Below are 22,724 nucleotides of genomic sequence, written 5' to 3' on the forward strand. Positions count from 1 at the left end.
TTCAGATTCCAAGACTATTGATTACAGCTGAGTGTGGCTGAGGCGGGCTGGCTTGTGCCGGAGGAGCAGCCTTTAGCTCTAGTCTTCTAGTGTCTGGTAGAAGTCTGGATGGGACTGTTTTTCAGTTGCAGTCCTGGAAGATTTTGTCCTGCTCCTGCAGAAAATCGGAATCATTTGTCCCCTGTCATTTGTTGTGCCTGCTCCTGTGCACAACACCGAAAATTAGTCCAGTGCCGCAAGATGTTGTGGTGGGTCCCTCGGGTCCAGCGGGATTCCCATGTGAGGGCAGACCTCTAGTGTATGGTCACAGTAGGCTTTAAACATATGATTTCTGGGTCTTTTAAAAAACATAGTTCATCTGCTAACTGAAATAGTAGTTTGAGGTGGTTTTATTTAAATATGATGATAATATAACACCTAAGCAGTGTTTCATCTTTGTCAGTGTGCCCCCTGTTTGCAGACATAAGCAATTTCCTGATGCGTTCTTCTTTGCTGTTTATGAATAAAAATAAATTGCAATACTTATAGATTTGACAGTCCAAACAGCATTTAGTGCTTGTTTAGGGAATATATAGGCTATAAAGCATTATAGTATAAATTGACTGACAGAAATGAGCTCCCAGTAAGTCACAATTGCACTTGAAAGTAAATGTATATAGAATGTAAAAGTTGGTGTATTCACATAGTGTATTCAGGGTATATTTTGAAAAACAATGCTGCACACAAAATTACTCCAGCCTCTTTCGCTTTTGTCGACACACCACTCAAACTCCATTCAGTGAATCAGGTGTGTTGGTGATGGAATCCTGTGGAACAAATCTGTTTGATGATGGGGGCATCAAGTAAAACTCAGGAACCAAACTTCTCTTTAATCTAGCTAACTACTTTTTTGGAAACAACAACTTCCTGTTACTTCTTGCTGCATTTGTTTACATTTATCCTAATGTTGTATAGAGTTATTACAAGCAAAAGTACACTTATTGCCAAGATACATTGTTTTCAACATATTTTCTATATGCCCAAGTACTGTAACGTGTATTAAAAACATCAGCGATGTGCTGTTCATCACCTTAGAGGCAGACTATGTAAAAACTCCACACTGCTTTGTAGGTTATGTTTCTTGAAATACAATACCCAGCAAAAAGGGAATGTTACATTGATCAATGAAGGGCATAGTTAGCCCTGAGCAGATCAATGCCTTTTGAGCTCGTTTTTCAGTCAGATAAACCTTGCTTTAATTCCTATTCAGCTCTCCTTCTGTACTGCTCAGCACAGTCAGACCCATTTAGGTCACTTCAAGGCCTTCTGCTGCTGGTGTTCCCGCAGCATTTGTTAGTTTGTCATAGCATGTAAGAAAAAACAGAGACATCATTGGCTTTGTCGGTTTGTCCTTTTGCTGGCTCAGTGAGCATGTACACTAAAAGTGGCCCTCATGGACTCTCTTTGTTTTGTTTTTTTGCTCTGTATCCATACATAGACCAACCACGTCATATTTTCTTGTGCCATTCTTGTTTTTGCAGATAATTGGCAGTTGGTTTCATCCTCTGTCTCTGTCTCTCTCCCTCTGTCTGTCTTTCCGGTTAAGTAAATGAATACTTGGCTGCCGATCAAAGGCCGACCCCTGCGCTGTTCTGGCTGCCATGGAGAGGCGTCGCGGTTGGCACGGAGCCATCCACAGGGCCTGCCAGCCACAGAGGTCACAGCAAAGTGTCTGTGCGCGCACTTCCTACCAGCCGATCGGGTTTCGTGTCTCTCTGTCTCTCTCTCTCTCTCACTCTGTGTCCCTCCATCACCCCACCCCTTTTTTTCTCTCTACTTGCAGACCAACAGCAGGTTGAAGCAGCTTGAGAAGGACTACAGTCAGAAGCTTGCCAAGTCCGCACAGGTAAACAGTCTCTTCCACCTCCTCAAGTATTGTTCGAAAGCATATACAAATGTTCTGAGGGAAGTTTAAAAAAAAAAGCTCTCCTCCTTTCCCCCTCTGGACTAAAATTACACACCGTCACACACAAAGACACACAGGCTTATGTGTACACTGCTCCAGGGACCATTCCTATACAATACATAGACAGTTAATCTACATTTAACTGTTAGAAGGTTATCACAGTTACAGTTACTACAGTAACAAAAATATTATATTTAATTTAGATTAATTCTCACTCATCACTCACTGAAACCATCAGTTCTGTCTGTGGATTCTAAACTTTCATTTGTGTTTGTAAGTTATTATGGTTTAAACTGAATTGATGAAAAGTTGTTGTGCACTCTGTCTTTTTTGAAGAAAAACCTTAACATTTTTACATTCAGGATTTATTGCCTTTGTCTTATTTGCTCACATTTGACCCTGAAGAAAGATTTATTCCAATTAGAATTCTGCATTTTATAATCCCCCTAAATAAGGGTACAAAATAAGCTTCTTATTTTGAACCTATACATGAAATTTCTAATTTCTGTAGATTAAATACAGTTTATTAGTTTGCTGTTCATTGAACGATAGACCCCGTGTTGGGGTTCAGAAATGGTCTACAACTCCATTCCTCTTTGCAGCTAAACTTGTGCCACCAGCATGTGGCACAAGACAAAAATACAAACTCCACTCTAAAACAAGCACATATACAGTGAGATCCAGAAGTCTGAGACCACGTTGAAAATCTAGGAATTTTTAACTGGCATTTGTAAATAAACAGAACATTTTAGAAGTTTGAAAAATTTAATACAAAGAAAAGTTCAGAAGTGAAGCAGAAATATTCAAGATTCTGCACTATTACTGGTCACTATTTGAATTTAACCAAATTTGTGACAGTGATCATGTTTTCAGGTCTTTGTACACAAACTTGTACACAAACTTATCTCGTCCATTGAAGCTCATATTCAGACGACTGAGGAGAATGTGATATTCTCGTCAGAGGCTGTTGTACAAACTTGTAGAGGCCATGCCAGCTCGAGTGCATGCCGTCATTAAAGTGAAAGAAGGACATACCAGATACTAAGAAGTACTGAAATTGTTCCGATTTAAAAAATTCTAAGTTTCACACAAATTATTATGCTTATAATAGAATTTGTAATGAAAATAAGTCTGTTCAATTAGAAAAGAAATGTAAAATGGAAGAATTTTCACTAGTGATCTGTGTAGATTTTTCTGCAGTCAAATTATTTTATTTTGAAGGTCAAATTTTTAAAATTACTTTTAGTGGTTGCCGTTAAATGATCCTAAAAATGATCCTGCAAAACACAGTTCTGGTCGTCCCATCGATTAATGTTGACTGGACTTGAAACTAGTGTCAGTATTCCTTCTCTTATTTTCTGCTGAATGATCTTTTGTATCCCAGGCTGAGTCTGTGTGAAGGTAGTAGTTAACCCAATGCAGGAGACAGCCAGCCAAAATACCTGTGTGCATTTGATTTTGTAGCTGTTAATGATGCCCCTGCCCTCTGTGATGGGAAGCACCATTGTTTTTAAACAAAATCATCAGGGTCATCTGAGCATTGATCCCTATTTTTCGCTTTTCATTCCTGCATGCTGACATGTCTGTTATTGGAGGGACCCCACCCCCACCCAGCCATGTGGTTAACATTAGATTTAATCTGTTCAAACTGAAAAGGAAAAAAAAACAACCCCGGTTCTCGTCTTTTGCTCATGAATCAAGCTGTAGGCCCTGTCCTCTATCTTTCTCTCTCTACCTTCTCTCTCTCTCTCTCTCTCTCTCTCTGTTCTACTCACTCCTCTCTCGGCGTGTGAGATTACACGGGTTGCTCTGACACTGTGGCTGAACTCCTGTGAGTTGTTTATGTTTCATAGGAGAGGGAAAGAAAGCAAAAAACAAAAAGAAAGCTCCCCTCACTGTAAGGCTGCAGACTCCAATGGCATTTTCATCTGCCATAATTGCCCCTCATTACCTAACTACCAAATCCAAAACGCTTTCTTGTCCTCTTTCACAACTCCATTTCAGGAGCTCCCCCCACAAAAAACACACAGGGTTCAAAGTGAGGTTGACAAGCAGATGTCGTGTGAAAACAGTGGCCTATTAAGTTACACAACGGCTGACACTCAAAAAGAAAAAAGTGTGGGTGCGTACGCATAGGATTTCGCGGCCGCTTGCCCGTCTTTTTGTTTATGTCTAATGCTACATTTCTGCCAAGAGAACCGCAAGTCATTAATCTCTCCTCCTTTTTTTTAAGGCACCAAATTGGCATAAGCTGAACAAACATGTCTCTTTCCCCCCTCTACTCCAGCTTTGTGGGGAAAACAGGCTTTGGTTAAGGTCTGATTAAATGCACCTCCTGCACACTAAGCATCAGAAAGGATTAGCATACCTGTTGTTGTTATCTGTTGCTAACGTGCCCTGGAATTCGTTTAGCCTCTAAACTCACTTGCACTTTGCAAACTGATTGCTTGTTGCTCTATGTTCCCCTGAGGTGGAGTGCTAAGCAGTGCCCTTTGAACTTCTGAACAACTTCCCACTACTAACCTATGCCACTAATCAAGAGGCATCTTTCTAATTTGCCTAAAGCCAGAAGAGTTGGATGTGTATCGCCCCAATTAAACATAAGCCAAGCTATACATTAGTCTAGAGGGCATCGTAGCTCTGGCTGCAAGCGCTCTCACTTTGCTAAGGCTTTTAATTAGTGATAGCTGGCAAACGCAGCTGCCTCATACTCTCACGAAGAAGCCTCCCCCTCCACCCACCTTTGACCTTAACAGTGTTTGCAGCTTCCCAGCTAACGATTAGCACTTGGATGAGGCGACAAAAGATACCAGTCGCAACCCCCAGCCGCCTCTGCAGTTATAGGCCACTAACCCCAACGAAACATGGGCTATATATATATATATGTACATAAGTATAGCTGCTTAGCATGGATGCATCCATTTGGCATTTCTGCTTTACTAGTGACTGATAATTAACGCATTCTTGTGCCCAGTGAAATAGCTTTCCATTTTAAAAGAAATTTACACTATAAATAGTGGTGTACAATGGTATCTGAATCATGCTGGTATATATCAGCAGATATTTGCCTTAAGAAATGTCACTGTAATTACACAAATCATTTAAGCTGATCACAGTTATTTTCTGCAGTTGTTAGCTTTCAAATAAAAAAAAAGTGAGTTGAGTGTGTTTCAACAAATGCATGTAAGTAGAAGAAAGCAGAAAAGAAAGACATTTATTTAAGCACATCATGGGTCTTATGAAGACAGAAGTTCAAAACTGGTGCTAGTTTTATAAAACATGAATAATATCGTGATATAATAAAGCTCTTTCTGTCATCAGTTGGGAGCTTGTAGGTATTGACAGCTAGAAAACGAGATAGCTCATCAGCCAATTCGGCCACTTCACTTTAATTGTTAATCGCAGTTACTTACTTGTATGGCAATTAATCGTCAGTTAAAAATTTGTGATTGTGACAGGCCTGTATCGGCAATGGACAGATGTTTAGATTTGACTGATATTTCAAGACGATATTTGATGAGGTATTTGTTGTACACAAGAAATACAGAAAGTTTAAGCGACGCTGGGCTACTGTGCTAATATGTCTGCATGTTATTCATTTTACTGCATTTGTAACCCTCTACAAGCAAGTGTTACATTTGTCTGTAATGCTAATCAAAGTGGATGCAGTGCCGATTTGTACATTGTATAAATGTTTATATATTTATCAACATCAGCAGATATGTACATGAATAATATAATATCATTTGTTTAAATTTACATAGCTATGACATTGGTAAATCAGCCGTAAGTTATGGTAAACATTTACAAAGATGCCCTCTCCAGAGCAACTCACAGTGATATAAACATAGCAGAGTCTAAGGCAGTTACTCTCACTGTGGCAGTTCTGCTTGGACTGGGACCTGAACCCCTGATCTTTTCAGTCTGCATGTTGCCTACTAGGTTATACATTTCAATGTGTGATTTGATTATGGAACAGTGTTTGAAAACAGAAGTGCTCACTTGCGTGTGACCCTTTAATAATACACATACAAATAATATATACTTATGAAGTTCCCATGTGACACCAGTTTGTTTCGGTTGCTGTTGCTGGAGCCTAAAACCTTCAATTCACTAGACGAGGACCTGTTTCACACATACCACGTTCGCCATACTATGATCGACTGCTATAGCTCACAAGCATTGGCCATTCACACACACGGTGTTTGCAAGTTCTCCAGACATCCTTATTTTCCAGTAGTCAGATCGGTTACTTTCCTTGATCAAAATATAATTTGTGAAAAGGCATAGTACATTGGTTTGCCCTTGGCAGGTTTCTGACTTGTGATTGGGCGATTGTTTCAAGCCTAGTAGACCTATTAGGAAAAGTGTACCCAGCACAAAAGCTAATATTGAAGTGTAGCTAGTATTTCATTTGATAGTGGTCGTGAATTGTAAAACTTTCGTTTGGGTTTCTGTTTAGTTTTCATTGGCTTTAATAGTTTGTTTCACTATATCAACCATTTTTTTGTTTATTTTCTCTGTTTACTTTTTATAGTAATTGACCAGTGTACACTACTAGATTACATCCAGAGTAGAGTTGGGGAAAAAAAATCAAACTTGATTTACTGATTGATGTAAAATTTGGGTAAAAGTTGTGCGAAGTAAACCTCGGCTTAGGTGGAAACAGCAGTTTTATCAGTCTGCCTCTTGTTTCCAGCCTAGCATCTCCTCTAAGATCCAGCCAGCCAGCAGTGGGACAGACGCATCCGCCAAGCTGCGGAGTGACAACTCAACTCATCCAGCTTCAGCGGGAAGTCCGCTTACTCCCAGCCTAAACAGCGGCTACGAAATTACAGAAGGCGAGCCGAAGCAATTACAGTCATAAGGGCCTAAATATCAGAGGAAAGATACAGGAATAACAAGAAAGGAGGGGATGAGTGTGCTCCTCCAGGCTAAAGACTAGATGCAGGAATCTATATGGCGAAATAATTATTACCAAGAGAACTGATGTTACCGTAATAATGGGCCGTTTGTTGCTTTCATGTGGTCCACCCACTGACAAAATAAGCCTAATCTCTCCCTCTGTGGCCACTCCAAAGTCTTCACTCCCTACTCCCACACAATGAATGGATTCCAGTCAAATCGTGCCTGCCGAAAGTGTACGCACAATAAACAATTATCTGTCTAGCCCAAAGCACTCAGTGCTGGCCCGCTCTCGCCTTTCCTCCACTTATAGTCTAAACAGAGTGTTAATTTTGACTGGAGCATTTCAAATACACAGCTTCTCGCTTTTCATTGCAGTGCCTTGCCGCAGGTTCACAGGCTTGCTAAGAAACAAAGACGTTGATGCCACGCTATAGATGTGAAGCACCACTCCTACATAGCAGCCCCACTCTGCCATTTCCAGCTAGTCTAGACAGTGATGGCACATTTTCAGTCGATTAACACTTGATTATTTACATACCCTCCCTGAACGATTGAGACCGACGTTGTAAAATAAATTCTGTACTCAAAGCTGTATTAAAGTTTGTAGCAGGCATTTGCACCTGTTCAACAGAGCAAAAGTTAAGCGACTAGCAAGCCAGCAGTAACTCTTGTGTAAATAAGCAATACAGCAACCAGTGGTGCACCGCCAGTGTTTATTTCCGCAACCCAGTGAGCTTAAATGGGAGTTTGGGGATAATTGAGTACAGGCCAGTTTACAAAATCCATCTATTACAGCCATACCAAGTTCAATGAGTTCAGCTGGCTAGCGGTTGTCTATATCATGTTTTCAGCTAACCAGCAAAAGCAACTTTAGGACTAACTTTAGGACTAACTTTAAACCTTCTTTTATCTCCAATTGTGCACGTCTTAAAATGCCTCTGGAAACACTTTTACATTTTGTGTAATTGTTTCTCACTTGTTGCTCGATAAAACAGCAGTTCTGTCGAAAGAGCAATTCTGTCAACTCTAAACTTTTAATCAGTGCCACATTTGATAAAGTTATTGTTTTCTGGAAAAGAAAAAATTGTAACTTACATATTTGCCATGTTTTTGTAATTTTTTTTTTGTTTTTTAAAACAAGTGGAAAAATTTGCAGACCTGACCATGTTGGATATACGAGATAAATCTAATGTAAATGTAATTCGTAATGTAATTTTGCCACAATATGTCTGCCATTTTTATGACAAGATAAAAAAAATCAGCATAAATTACAGAAATGGGAGCGGCTAGTCGATTTAAGCCTTGCCATCACACAAAAATACATTCAGCTGCTCACGCGTAAAAAATATGTGCAAACATTTATTAATCTACCTAACACTGTATCATTAGTAGTGTTATTAGCTGGGGAATTTATAGCCAACAGTCAGCATTGCTGCATATATGTGTTTTTTTCTTTCATTTTGGATAATAAATATCAGCTTGACCTTTTACCCAGATAATACACGTCACTGTTTCTCTGAGTGTCTCTATAATTAAGAAAAAATGCAAAAACTCCTTTTGCACAGGGTATGATGGAATAATTGCCAATATGGAAATTTGCATAGAATTAATACAGCCTGGGGTTATTTCTGTTTTTTGTTATGTTGTTGGTAAAAGCGGCCAGAATCTTCACTGATGCATGTTGCATTACAGATATGTTGCATTAGGATGGGACTGAAATCACTGAGAAACACCAATAGTAATTACATTACCCCCCTCCCTATGTAAATCTCATCCGGATAGGGCTTAATTACGTAATTCCATAATGTAAATCAATTGTGTAACAAAAAGACTAACTCTAGACTTTTAATAGACTGTGTTTGAGCATGGGGACGCTGATATAACCAACTAAGAAACAGTGTTGGCGATTGAGAAGTAAATAATTCTTTTTGAATGACTTGCATCGGTCAGATCGATTTGCAGAAATTGAACGTTTTTTCATCTGTGAGCAGTTCAAAACACATATTTCTATAACTTACATTCACCAGAAACCAGCCAATGCAAAGCAGTTGAACATATTAGCCAATTATAATTCTTGAAAATTTGCATAATTTAAGGTGTGAGCTACAAGCAAAGTTTAAAAGTCCTTTTCTTTTTTGCATCTAAAAGGAAAAGCCCATTGTGCATGTTGTACATTTGAGTAGGCTATTTTTTCAGTGACAGCAGTTGAAGAGAAAGTTTCACTTATATACATATTTGAGTGTTTTGTGTTTTCTCATGGGATGTATGTGCATTATTACACTATTATGAAGCTTATTCTAAATATCAGCATACAGTGAACAAGAAAAGCAAATGAAATCACAATTGTAATTATGTGTACAGCAAATAATCATCAACAAAAATCTCACGACTGAAACAGCTCTACAGCCAAGCCTGTCGGGGGCGGATGTTCAGCTCCACTTTGTCTGCGATTTGTAAACATGGGTGTTTTTGAACATTTACCTGTCAGAACGCCTCCAACACTAGCTCGCTTTAGCATAACTGTCAGGACTCATCTTCCATTTCATATTCACTGCACACTTGCAGTGCCTGTGCATGTATTACAGAGATGCGAAGTTATGTAATGCTTTAGATTCAGGTCTCAAATAAGCTCAAAGTCACAGCTAGTCAGCTGGACTGTAAGTGGACAAACTAGTTCAAACATGTTGAAAACAGAGATTATTTAGGTCACTGAAGCTCAGTGGAGGATCATTCATATCAACTGACTGTACTTAGCCATTACTATGACTTGACATAAGTATGTGCCTAGACTTAATCCCTTGATACATAGGCTTATTATTCAAGGGGAATTCCACAGATTGTTCAAAAATATCTGCTGGTTTTTTAATGCGAAATGATACATTGACTCACCAGCTCCGATTTCTTTACCGTGATGGTGATAGGAGCCACGGATCACAATGTCTACAGTTTAGATGCATTTTATTTACGATCTAAAATGACCAGTGAACCTACACATCTGATGAGTTTTTATATATAATGTTAATAATGGCAAAATAGTTAAATAGTAAATAATACTTTTTCTTCAAGTACAATTTGCATTACAGTACCTTGCATGTACTATGTGGTCCTTCATGTACCTTTGTCCTGCATGTGCCTCACAGTCATGTGTGAAACTTACCATCCTTCAAGTACATTAATGTCTTGCCTGTACCTCACCGTCCTGCGTGTACCTTAATGTCCTTCATGTAACTTACTGTCCTGCATGTAATGTGTGTATTAAAAAAAAATCTGTTTTAGGCCAAAACCTTGTCTCAGAATGATCAGAAAACAACCCTTTGTATCCTATAACCTAGTTAAAACTTATTAAAAACAGGGAGCGTTTAGGTGACTTAAGCTCAGTAGAGGATCATTGTCATTCATGTCGAGCCCACTGTATATAGACATTACTTAACATTACTATGACTAAAATATGTGAATATGCCTAGACTTTACCGCTGAATGTTAAGCTTATTATTCTGTTTTTAATCCTAAGACTTGCTGTTGAGTAGTTCCTATGAATTATATAGTAATTACCATGATACATACATACATACACATGCATACAACTTACATTATATGTAGCTATTAGATTGAGGAACTGAAATGTGGGCCCACATACAAGCCAAGCTTAGGGTCTGAGTGGTTGAACTTATAACTTAATTTTTTGCCTCCTGTGTATGTGTGTGTGTGTGTGTGTTTTCCAGGCAATGGCAGAGCTGCAAACGGCATTGTGTTCAGTCAAAGAGGAGAGCAAAAAGACCCAGCAGGCTCTGGAGCGCCAGCTACAGGAAACGCACACGCGGTGGGATGAGGAGAGAAGGCAACTGAGCCGTGACGCGGACCGAGCCAGCAAGGTTAAGACACAAACACACTTAGAACAAGTTACAACACTGCTAACCTGCCTTAAAAGGGAATTTCAGTCTTTTTTCAAAATTTCTGCATCATTTAATTACTGAGATGTAAACAAAATCATTTCGAGTGGTTTGATGTGAAATGGTACGCTTCTTTAAATGGTGTACCTCTTTACAGTGGTAATAATAGGAATGGGGTCATGATGTCTACAGCACAAATGTAATCGTTTTTAGGATCTAAAATGGCAGGTGAACTTCTGTTTTTGCAAGGTTCATAATGGTTTCATAATGGTTTACCATTTAAAGGCATTAAACTCTTCAGACATCTGGTTCCTATCATCACCACCACTGTGATCAGTTCTGATTTAGTAAGTGCAGCATTTCACATTTCAAACTAATCTGAATAACTGTTTGCATCTTAATTATTTAATTATGCAAATATTTAAAAGACAACACTAAAAAGGAAACGCAGTGAATTTACTTCCCTCAAACATGTACATCATTTCCACATGAATAAATTGTTACATCGCATCGATGTAATATATTTTGTTCAAGTGAAAATTATGTACAAATTGATAAAAAGGTAAATCTGATGCATTAATGTTTTCGGTGTACAGTTAAATGCTATGACACAGTCTCATTGTATCTCTGAGGAAAAAGAACAAGCACGGATGATTCGTTTTCTATGTCTTACAAGTGCGTATCTGAGTCTGATTTTAATGGGAAAGATATGGCTGTGCTCCATTTAGTGGGAGGGGAGGTTAAAGACAGGTCAGAGTGGAGACTGTGCCAGAGTGGAGTGTGTCATTTTTACAATGGGTTTGAACTGGATCTCCTAACTTTGAACTCCTCTGTTTTGGCATTGGAGCTCTAATGACCTTTGTCCTTGAGGTAAGGCTTCGTCTCCTTGCTGATATAAGAGCCTTCTGGTGGCTCTCATACTGAAGGGAAACTTTGTTGTGATGTTGTAATAATGCATGAAAGAGGGAGGACTTAAGGTATTTAGGTTAGTAATTAGTTTTAATTCAGTGTATTGAAACAAATCCTTTACATAGAACAAACTTAAAAATTACATTTTTCTACTACTTTTACTGCACAGCTTCTATTTATTTGTTAAGTTTAACATGGGAAAAAAATATATGAAATGTTAGGCTACACTATATATATATATACATATATATATTTATTTATTTATTTATTTATTTATTTTTAAATTGGAAATAAACAGCAAATAAACATAAACAGTAATTGTGCAGTAAAATGTGCAAAAGTGTGTTCTGTAGAGAATGTGTGAAATTATTTTCACTTTGTAAGTCAACAACACTTTTGCATATGACTATATCATTTGTAAGTATCCTTTTTGAAAGTCTGGTTTCTGTATGGTTAATGTTTTCAATACTGGGTAATGGTCCATTTGATGTCATTTCAGGCTAGCAAAACAGTCCAATCAGAGCAATGTCAGATTTGTAGTGCTGGCTTTACATGGACAACTTTCATGCAACGTTAGTCAGTCAAAACGCTGATAACGCATCACGTGAACATGTTAACCAGCAACATTTTAAGTGCACACAAGAATGAGAGAACTTGGTTTTTGTCCTCCCTTTGATCTTCACTGGATGATGCAAATTTGTGTTGAGCATGTGTTTTGTGGAATATTCAAGGTATTTCATAAAGGTGAATTTGTTCCAGTAGCAGTGTTGACTAAATGTTGGAGGACAACTAAAATGTGCGTTTCTCTTAACCTAACACACTTTTTACCCCCCCCTTTTACACCCCTTTTAAAAATGTTCCTATGTAGTATCAAAAAAGGTTTCTACTATTGTTACGAGTCAAAAAAACATTTATCAGTACTATATAGAATTTTTTTTTGCTAAGATGACCCATGATAAATGATGTTTAAACCGTGAGATGTTAAATGGATTTACACAAAAACATTTTTAGTAAAGTATATTTATAGTGGACTGGGCAAAAAAGCTATTTCAGTGCCATAAGTAGATTTATTAACGTTTTAATTTATTTGTCAAAGTCATGCATAAAGTACATAAAGACTAAGCTAAGTGGCTACAGACACCCCAGCATTGGACATCACTTCACATTACTTGGTTAATCGCACTTTTGTAGGCAAATTAAAGCTGACAATGTAGTACAAACACAACTTTGACCGAACTGCGCGTCCATTTTGTTCTTCTGTTTGACAAAGATTCAGCTTCCACTTGCACGCTTTTACTTTGTTTGCTGCTGCGTGTACTTCAGAGTACTAAAAATTACTGGGGAAAAAAATGTTGCTATTCAGGGCTTAATTTGTTTCAGAAGAAGCTAGATCTGGATCCGGAACCTCCCAGATTGAGTCCGGCTCCTATTTGAGTGGATCTACATTTTAAATATAGTCATATGACGTCTATAGAGAAAAATCTAATATGCTAATATTTGCTAATAATGCTAATATTTTTTTTCACAAGCAACTCAACATATATTACATAATATAAAAGAAATAAAAATAAAAAGCAGTACACTTGCCACTTCTTGCCACCCATACACTTTTACTTTCTCCTGTTTGTGCAGAGAAAGAAACTGTAATAAAAACACCAACACTGTTCATCACTCACAAACGTACCACTACTGCTGTGTTCATTCATCCCTCTAAAGGTTTTAATAACACTGAGCTCAACCACTGGCTTGTAACCAGTAGCAGTGCTTGGACTGTCTTTGTGAGTGGGCACAACAAATTTGCAGGCTAACTGTGGTTGCTACAGAACAGAAAAATGCTAAAACTGGGGTACATAAATCTCACAAAGCATAGGCAAAAAACTCTTAACTTTCTGCAGTTTCTCTCTGTTATTCTGGTGTTCGGAACTGTTTGTAGTTATGTGATTGTATTTATTTACTGTGATGTTATGGGGTGCACTTGGTTGTTCATACTTTCAGTCCAGCAGTGGTGTTGGTCTTGGAAGAGTTTTTTTTATTATTATTATTATTTATTTATTTAGTTAATATTAGTTATTTATTTGTTTTGTGATGAGCTTTTGTCCTATTCTGAGGTTGAAATGCAGTGCTTAGCAAACACCTCATAGTAACAAGTTAAAGTGGAATTTTCATTGGTCAGTATCAGAAATAGAAAGTCAAATATGTGAAACATAATTTGCAAGTTAGTTTAATTTGTGGTTTTAGCTTATATACACCTCCCAATCATACTGAAAAGCAAAAAGAATACCGGAAGCTGTTAGTTAGGAGAACGTTCCTTCGATGCTCAGGAGCCTCGGTAACACCCTTGTTAGTTGTAAGATCATACGTTATAGGGAAACCTCCGACTGAGCTGCCAGATCTCTACTCAGTGAACTTCATCTCAAACTCTACTTGGAACCTCATCATTGGCAAATTAAGCCCTGCTATTCCTATTAGTTTTAGTAGGAGTAGTATCTATGTAAGTACATTTGCTAATACTTCTGAACACATCATCAATTATGTTTTTCCAAGCATCAGCAGATGTACTTAGAGATACTATTACTACTGCAGATACTTGTTCTTCTGGTCTTTTTAGATGTTCCTTAACTCTGAAGGGGACACGAGAGCAAACAATAGTAGACAATGACGGCCTCTCATGTTACGTTAAACTTACTGAGTTGTGATTTAACCAACAGTGGCAAAATGATGTTCCTTCACTTTTGAATGAAAGAAGCAGTTTTCTTAATATAAAAGTAAAAAATTTGCTACAGCAAACTACAGACTACAAAAGATTATCAACCATTGCCATTCAGAATGTAAACAGTGCCTACAGAGGTTACTTGAGCAGCCTTTTGGTTCTATGTCAGTTAGCTATATTCTTTCCTTGGGATAACGTCTTCTTCTCCACCCTAAACACAGACTGTCAACTTTTTATGAAAGTTTAGTGCTGTGTACACTGTGTTTAAGCTCAATGCATCAGCTTTTGACACTTTCGTTTCTCCAGCGCAGGCCAAAAAACCACTTACCCAGCTTATACTATTAGGTGTAAAAGCACTGCCATTCAGTTTCAATGTACTGTAATACTACTGTCAAATTACATAACTATCTTTACTCTTAGTCAGGAGTAAGGGATGATAAAGTCTGATGTACCAGGAAGCAGTGCCATCCTACTATTTATACAGTGTATTTCAGTCATCTCTTTAACATTCTTCTTCCTACATTCTTGCATTCATTGTCTTGTTGGAGTACTTCTAGATGGAGCTCCCTGTAGTCTCATCATGAGTGAGCGGTGGGTCCTCATAGCTCACGAAAGCTCTCCTCCTCTCTCATTAAGAGAGCGTGTTCACTGGGAGCCACAGCTCATCCACACACACACTCTCAGACCCAGTCTCACAGCCTCGTATTAACAGTCTGATGGAGTCCAACTATCCTGCTTCGGCTCTGCCTCGAGCAGGGAGCAGCGTCCAATTACCTTAGAGTACACTCGAGTGTGCGTGTGTGATTTGAGTGCACAAACCATTCAGTGTCCTCATTATTGCGAGCTGGCGTGTTAACTGCTCAGATAATGAGTCTCCAATTAATGGCTGACTTGTTGATTAAAGTCCAGGCGCATGAGAAATGCTACTGATAAGTGTGTGTGTTTGGGCAAGAATAGAGGGGAACAGGGAAACCGTGTCAACCAGTTTGTCTTTGGACAGTGTCGGGCTGACATTGTTTCCAGACTGCTCACTTCAAAGGCGGATTTTGAAAGCCAAAGGGGCTGAAACAAAAAAAAAGAGGAAAAAAAACTGAGGGAAGGGGAAAATAAAACAACAACATCAAAGTACAACGCATTTGACTGCAATAATCCCAAAACATTTGTTGTCAGCGCGCCGACTCGTATCAGATGTCCCTTTCCCCTCTTTTTCCGTAGATTAAATCCGAGTTTGTTTCTGAAGTTGCCTAAAGTCCTTGCTCTGCCCTAAATCTCCAGAAAGGAGACCCACAGCTCTCTTCTTTGCTTTAATTGCTCACATTTGGCACAAAGCCTCTTAAGACGCAAAATGCGCCTTAAAATTGCGCAGCCCACACATTTGTCTTCAGTTTCTTTTTTTCTTGCCCAATTTTATTTCTTGCTATGCCTCGCACTCCACTGGTGATGGCAGATCACAGGTATAGTGTTTTTTATTTCATTTATGGAAGCTTATACACACAAGTTAACATGATGCAAACTACATATCTCATTACACATTTGGCATGTAGAGTTGTGGACTTAATTTGTAAATGATGTGGTCCCAGAGCACTGAGTAGTGATGGTGCTTTCTCTGTAATGTTGGTAGATTACCGAGGCTCTTAAGCATCGATCGTTCTCTGATATGTGGGTTTTCCAAAGCTAAACGAACAGCTTCTAAGTAGTTAGTTTAGTAATTAATAAATCAGTGTCACAAGCCTGTGGAAAAGCCTGTATGACTGACCCAACAGGCCCAAATCTCATTTACAAAGACCCAAAACTCAAGATGCATTAAATCTGAAGAGAGAAACACCAGTATAAAAGAGAAACTTCTTGTATATTAGAGTTATTGGATATTATGAATTGTTTGTGTAAAGTGAGTTTAGTTGTTTTCTTATGTTTTCTTATTATGAGCTCTGTGTTTGTGTTTCTCTGTTTCAGTTTTCCTGTTCTGAGGTGGACGTTTAGCAGACATCTCATAATTATGGTTTTACTTCATTGTAACCACCGGCCACAGGAATAAAATTCAATGTGCCGCCCACCTGCAGATTTGTTGTGCCCATCCCAAACACAGTAGTATTGTAATTGATGAACAGAGTTGCGTATTATGTCCATCTTTATGAAGGTGGTAAAGTCAGCCATTTAAACTGTTCAACTTGTGTATTTATACATACCGGTCCAAGAGGAACATTACTAATAAACTGAGTGTCTCAGACACATAATACACTTTTTTAAAATCATGTTCTGCATATTTTCCAGTTTTTTTTGTACTAGTACGAAAAGAAAAAAACATCGCCTAATGCACATTTAACCACCTGATGTGGTTTTTACACAAGCATGTGATGATTTAGGCTTGCAGTTTACAAGTGTTCATTTGTTGATTCAAAGTTTCAGTCCAAAACTAAACTGATCCTCAGACAGCGAACATGTCTTGGCTATCACTTTAACGTGACATGCTCTCCGACTGCCAGTTTAAGTACTTTTGCAAAAAACGCCCGACAAGTTCTGATAGTATGAGAAATGTTTAAGCACACTCTCGGAATGTGGCTGCTGCTATGAAGTATGTCTATTTTGTGGAATGGTGCGCAATAGTGCAACTGTAAATTTCCTGCATTGTAGGCCTTTGAGTAAAGATAACACAGCTTTTATTATCACAAGTAAACAGAAAATCTGTCCACCATTTTAGTGGCCTTATTCTATACTGTGTGACATGCAGTAAACTTGAACCACAGTTATCACAGTTTGCAGCATACTTGAAGTATTCATGTGCACTACGCTGTGTGGACTGGCCGACTAACATCGCCTTATTTGCATAGCAAGTCCTGCTTTGTCTAAACGAGGACCTTCAAAGGCTCCATGCAAACGGCTGCAGGAGTTGTGGTACAGGATGTTTTGCAACATGCACAATGACTGGACCAGGAACATGGCCAGCTAGCTCTACTGTTGGGCCTGTCAATTAGCTGCTATATAACAAGTAACGACACAGGCCATGCCACAGTGCTCTCACAATGCAGGATCTCATGAGAAGTGATTAAGAGCTTTCAATCTCTCCTCCCCAGTGTTTGCCTGCCCGTCTGTCTGTTGCCTCTCTCTCTGTTTCTTTTTCTACTTTCTCTTTTGCTGGATTAGCAGGATTACCCATCTCACTCACACGCTCTGAAAAAAACGCATCTGTCATCAGCAATAATCGTCCCATGCAGTCTGCGCCACTCTCCGAAACCGAAAAAGCAAAACCCAAAACAAGTCCAAATCTCTCTTTCTCTCTCTCTCTCTCTTTCTGTCTCTCTCTCTCTCTTTCTCTGTCTCTCTCTCTCTCTCTCTTGCTCGCTCTCTCTCTCTCTCTCTCTCTCTCTCTCTCTCTCTCTCTCTCTCTCTCTCTCTGTCTCTTCCCCCCCGTCTCTCGCTCTTTTAACCGCTTGATTGACATCAGCATGTGCTGTATCCTCAGTGTTTGTGACTGTGACTCTGGCCGTCCTCGCTTGATTGCTATTTTCGATCAAAGTGAGGCTGCTTCCATTCCAGAAACACCCCCAGTGCAGTTGTGTTCTTGTACACACAGCAAGATTAAAGAGAGAGTGAGTGTGGTGGTCAGAGGAAGTTTCCGCCACAGGTTTCAACGCTCAACTAATACCCCTCCGCACAGACACATAGACACAGTCTATACTAGCCTCCCAACAGGCATGCTTTCACTGCTGCAGTCTTCTGTTTTGGCACAAAAATGGCTTTTCTGTTTGAGGTAAAGGGTCTGCCTGCTTGGTGCACTGGCAGCTTTCTTATTAAAGGAGTACTTTATGAAATCCTAGCCTTGCAATAATGAATGAAAGAGAGAGAAGGTAATGTAATGGAAATATGGGCATGCTTACTGTATCTGAACTGAGATTTCATTCATCAAGTGCACATTGACACACAAAAACATTTTAGAGGCAGGCAGAATCCATTTACGTTTCGATGAAAGATTATGGGAAAGCAAGAATCCAAATTTGGCTTTTAGGTTAACTTTTAGGATGTGCATTACATAGCCAATCCAAAGTTTTTACGAGCTGTTCTCTTGCTGTCTAAAAGCATTACCACGCACTTTAATGTACTGTAACACTACTCTCGAATTGCATAATGCTCCTCACTATCAAGAGTGAAAGGTGAGAAAATCTAAAATGTTCCAGGAAGTTGTGCCATTCTGCTATTTATTTAGTTTCCAGTGTGCTCCCCATCTTCTGCTGTGGGCTAGATTTCCTCTCTAAGCTGTGCCTGCCTGGCCTGAGAGACCGGCTTGTAAATAAACAATGTTGCCCCACCCTTGGCTTTGAACCGCCGCCACATTTTCCCGACAAACCACCCTTTCCCCCACGCCTCACCTTCACACGCAGCCGCCTGTCCTCACCTCAGCTAACCGGACTACAATGCTGGCACCTTTAGATCCACCTGCCAAGTCCCTCCCACATTCAGAACACCATAGAGCCTTATGTTAACCACCTGCTACCTTCAATAATGGATGGGAAAATAAAGCAAAGAACATATATGCTGTACATGTAGATATTCTAAACATGGTTGAATGCACAGTACCAGTTTGGACAAACCTAACTAATGTATGTTTCTCATCATGATTTTTTTTTTTATAATCTTTCATAAGACATATTGATCTAAGGGCTTACTGCTTGAAATTCTAAGATAGTTTGCCTTTAATACTAATGTTTAAGCTAGTATGAGTGTAACATCACATGAGTGTGCATCATGGACAATTGACATGCAGTTCAATTATGCCATCTCCTGCAGTTGTACTGTTTGGACACCAAAGTTAGCAAAGAGACATATACATTATATATGTGGTCGTACACAAAGGTTTGGGGCCCTTTAGTGAAATGACATGTTTTGTTGATTTTCACTTAGATAAAATTAGACAAAACACAATTATATGTACAGTTATTGTTTATTTGCTGAATTTAACACATCAGGGGAAAAATAAAATGGCTTGTGCAAAGGTTATGACACATTTTATATTGTGATATATATTATTGTTTTCAAATATGTAAAAAGAAAATAGCAAATAAATACAAATTGTGCAGTAAAATGTGAAAGTAGACAATATGCCAACTTATTTTCAGTAAAAAAAAAACTGATTCGTTTTTTTCAGTTTTAAAGCTTTTAATAAAATAATGCAACAACAACAGAAAACCAGAAAAATGAAAAAGAAAAAAAAAAGAGACAGTGTCACTTTAGTTGCTCCAGGAATAAAAGGTATAATGCCTCTCTGCTCCTTGTTCAAAACCATGCACCTGTTCCATTGCTATAATATGAAGCATCTCTGACAGCCACAGTTTGAAACATGGTAGAGAAGTTGATTTCCAATTCAAAAGAATAGCCTTTTTTAGCCACAACCATGCCAGCCACGGCCTTTTGGGAGGGTGGACACTGAATCTGAGATTGTTCTTCATTCTAATTTTGCAGAAGATATTGTGAGAATACCAAATTGTGAACCCAGTATCGCGAATCAAATCAAGCCTTGGGCTGAAGGTACTGTTACACCCCTAATAGATAGTAGTTTTCATGGCTAGTAGTTTTTAGCAGCAGAAGATGCTTGAGAGAATGCGAAGCATGTGTAAAGAAGAGCTAGAAGAATCTTAAATATGATACATTTGATTTATGATGCATATGTGTTTCGTAGTTTTGATGTCTTACCTTCTTTTCTAAAGCATGAAAAAACAGTGGTTGTGTTTACAGACTTGACTGGACTGTATGAGAGAGTCACTCAGGATAGCAGGCCACAGCAGCAGTAGTGGTGGTGGATGTGATAACATTGGGAAGAACTTTGCAGGACCACATCGTGCTTTGCACTTCCCACAGACCCAGCACACCCTCCATCAGCCCTGGGCTTTAATGTTGTTCTGGCTTTTATGCACAGGGCAGTCCAGGTGTTGTTTCTGTTATTTCGGTAATCACGGAGAATGGGTGGTTAACGAAAGTGTTCAGATGTGAAGCCTCCTTGATGGTTAAAGCGAACAATCATTCACACAGGTTTCCCTTACTCCCAAATATAATTGATGAGCTAGGACAAGTTTTTGCTCAGATCCAATCTTTCTAACTTGTTGGTTGACGTTAGTGTGGGTAAGTTACTCAAATATGTCATTAATGTGAAAGAACTTCTGTCCTGAAGTGACCTGCATGCGCACATCCTAATCAATAACGACACGTGAATGAACCACGTGCATCATGAGCAAACACAAATTAATCAGCAGAACAGGGCTTCATTGTGAAGATAATTTGCTCTGAGCTGCTTTGCTCTCAGATGTGTTCATTATTAGAGAAAGACAAAGGCAAAAAAAGTCAGATGTGTTTACTGCAGACTTTACTCGCACTAACTTCAGGTTAAGCTCTGCTGCAACAGTTACACTGGATAATGGTGTATGCGCAGAGGAATTCCCATCTAAGCATTCTCATTTTAACATGGCCACAAAACGAATATGTATCTGATCTACGACCTCATATGTATGAAAATTGCTCTTATGTGATTTAAAACAATTGGATTCGCCTGTCCACAAAGTTCTGAAAACAAGATCTGTATCACATTAAGGCAAAAAAATCAGATGTGTGCCATTTCAGCCTTGTAATGTGAACATAGCCAATTTGCTTCTTAGAAGGGGATGCCACCAATTTTTCAAAATGTCTGCATACTTAAATTGTTAAGATGCAAACGAACTAATTCAGATTGTCAGTCTCTGTTCTAGAGAAACTAAACTAAGAAAGTCTGAATTGTTCATATTGGTAGTGATAGGAACCAGACGTCTGGAGCGTTTAGTGCCTCTCAAAGTTACCCCACAGCAACTTGTTAAATGAAAAGGTTACAGATACGTTGTCTGATGACTAAGACGTCGTTTTATGATTGTGTTGATTTAAGGCTCTGGCCTAAAATACATTTTTCAACCACTGTAAATAAATCTGAATTGGTATTTCACATCAAAACACACTGATTTACTTTTTTTAACATGTAGTCTATGATTAAATGATACAGAAATGTATAAAAATAGGTGAAATCTAGGTTCGTTTTAACAGCAAGGGTGCAGTTTACTTGTTAGTCTCTTTAGCTTCGTAGCCCATGTCCACACTTGAAGAAGCATATATCTTGGCACAGACATGTCTTGGCTATTTGAGTTAATTTGGGGTAAGAGGAAAATTGTGTAAATTAGGCTTTTTGCCCCCACTGTTGCTTAAGCAGACCTGAAGTGTCTTTGTGAGGAGGTACATACACAAACACATGGAAATATAAGCAACCAGACTCCCATCTTCTGCCTTGTCTTTTCACTAAGGCTCTGTCATTTCCCATGTGGTGGAGGGAAAAAAAGTTACCAGAGCATATTTTTTTCTTTTTTTACAGTCATATTTCCCTCTTAATCACACCTGCTCGTATCCTCCTCCTCAGCTCCTTGTAAACTATGACTCATAGGGAGTCTCACATCAGATGGGTCCCACACGTCTGCTCAGTCAGGTGGCAGCTCCAGGGGCTTTAGCTCAGCTCCACTTCTCTTCAGACAGTAGTGGAAGGAGGCCTATGGGCAGAGGCACTGCGGTTCAAACACGCCTGAGCTGCAAATGAGTCCTGACATGCACTGCTGCTCTGACTCATGGATTTCAGAAGAGCGAGGCCGCCTGGCCCCAACTGGAGCAGTCGCTGAAGAACAGAGAACGAGAGAGAGAGTGTAATTGGTGCTGTGGATGATGTAGGTCAGTGCAGCGTGGCTCAGTGAGAGGAGTAAAGCTGCAGGGTGCCACACACAAACACACAGATACAAGCTCAGTCAGCACAGTGTACATAAAGGGATGGAACATACACATTTGGTTTAATACTTTTTATGCATTTAGGGTTTTTGTTGTTTTTCTTTTTTTAATTGAAATTTTCTGTTGTGTTTCAAACCACAGCAGGTCTGTAGCTTCATAACTGTATGGATGCCCAATATAACAATGTGTTACCTTTATTGTGATCAGTGCTATCACAGTATTCTCTGAACATGTTGTGGGAATCATTGTTATTTCTTGAACAGTGATTCTAAAACTGGTCCTCAGGGCCCCCCAGACAGTCCACATTTTATACTCCAAACTGTCCTGAGACCCAAAGGGGTGAAGGAAAGATGTAAACCTTTGGGAACCAATGGGTTCGGAACCACTTTTTTAGAACATAACGTGTGTCATAAAAAGACATAAAATAGACCGTCTGGTCAGTCACAAAATTCTAGTAAATCCTGCCTTTATATGTTGCTATTTCTGTCAAACTTTTTTGCTCAGGTTAGCTGATACTGTCCAGGCGCCAAGGAAAAAGTACAGTAGTACAAAGGAAAAGCACACAGAGTACTGTTTTAACATT

General features: G+C 39.0%; 1 protein-coding gene across 3 annotated transcripts in view; it reads left to right on the plus strand.

Annotated features, from left to right (window-relative positions):
- The window catches only part of cep112 (centrosomal protein 112), a 196,246-nt gene that overhangs the window by 153,556 nt on the left and 19,966 nt on the right, over window positions 1-22,724 (plus strand). For all 3 annotated transcript variants that reach the window (XM_036589491.1, XM_036589492.1, XM_036589493.1), the window contains 2 exons: window positions 1,823-1,885; window positions 10,576-10,725. In XM_036589491.1, coding sequence (XP_036445384.1) covers window positions 1,823-1,885; window positions 10,576-10,725 — 213 coding nt within the window. The remainder of the gene's footprint in view (window positions 1-1,822; window positions 1,886-10,575; window positions 10,726-22,724) is intronic.

Source organism: Colossoma macropomum, unplaced genomic scaffold (assembly GCF_904425465.1).
Source record: "Colossoma macropomum unplaced genomic scaffold, Colossoma_macropomum, whole genome shotgun sequence".
Taxonomy (NCBI): domain Eukaryota; kingdom Metazoa; phylum Chordata; class Actinopteri; order Characiformes; family Serrasalmidae; genus Colossoma; species Colossoma macropomum.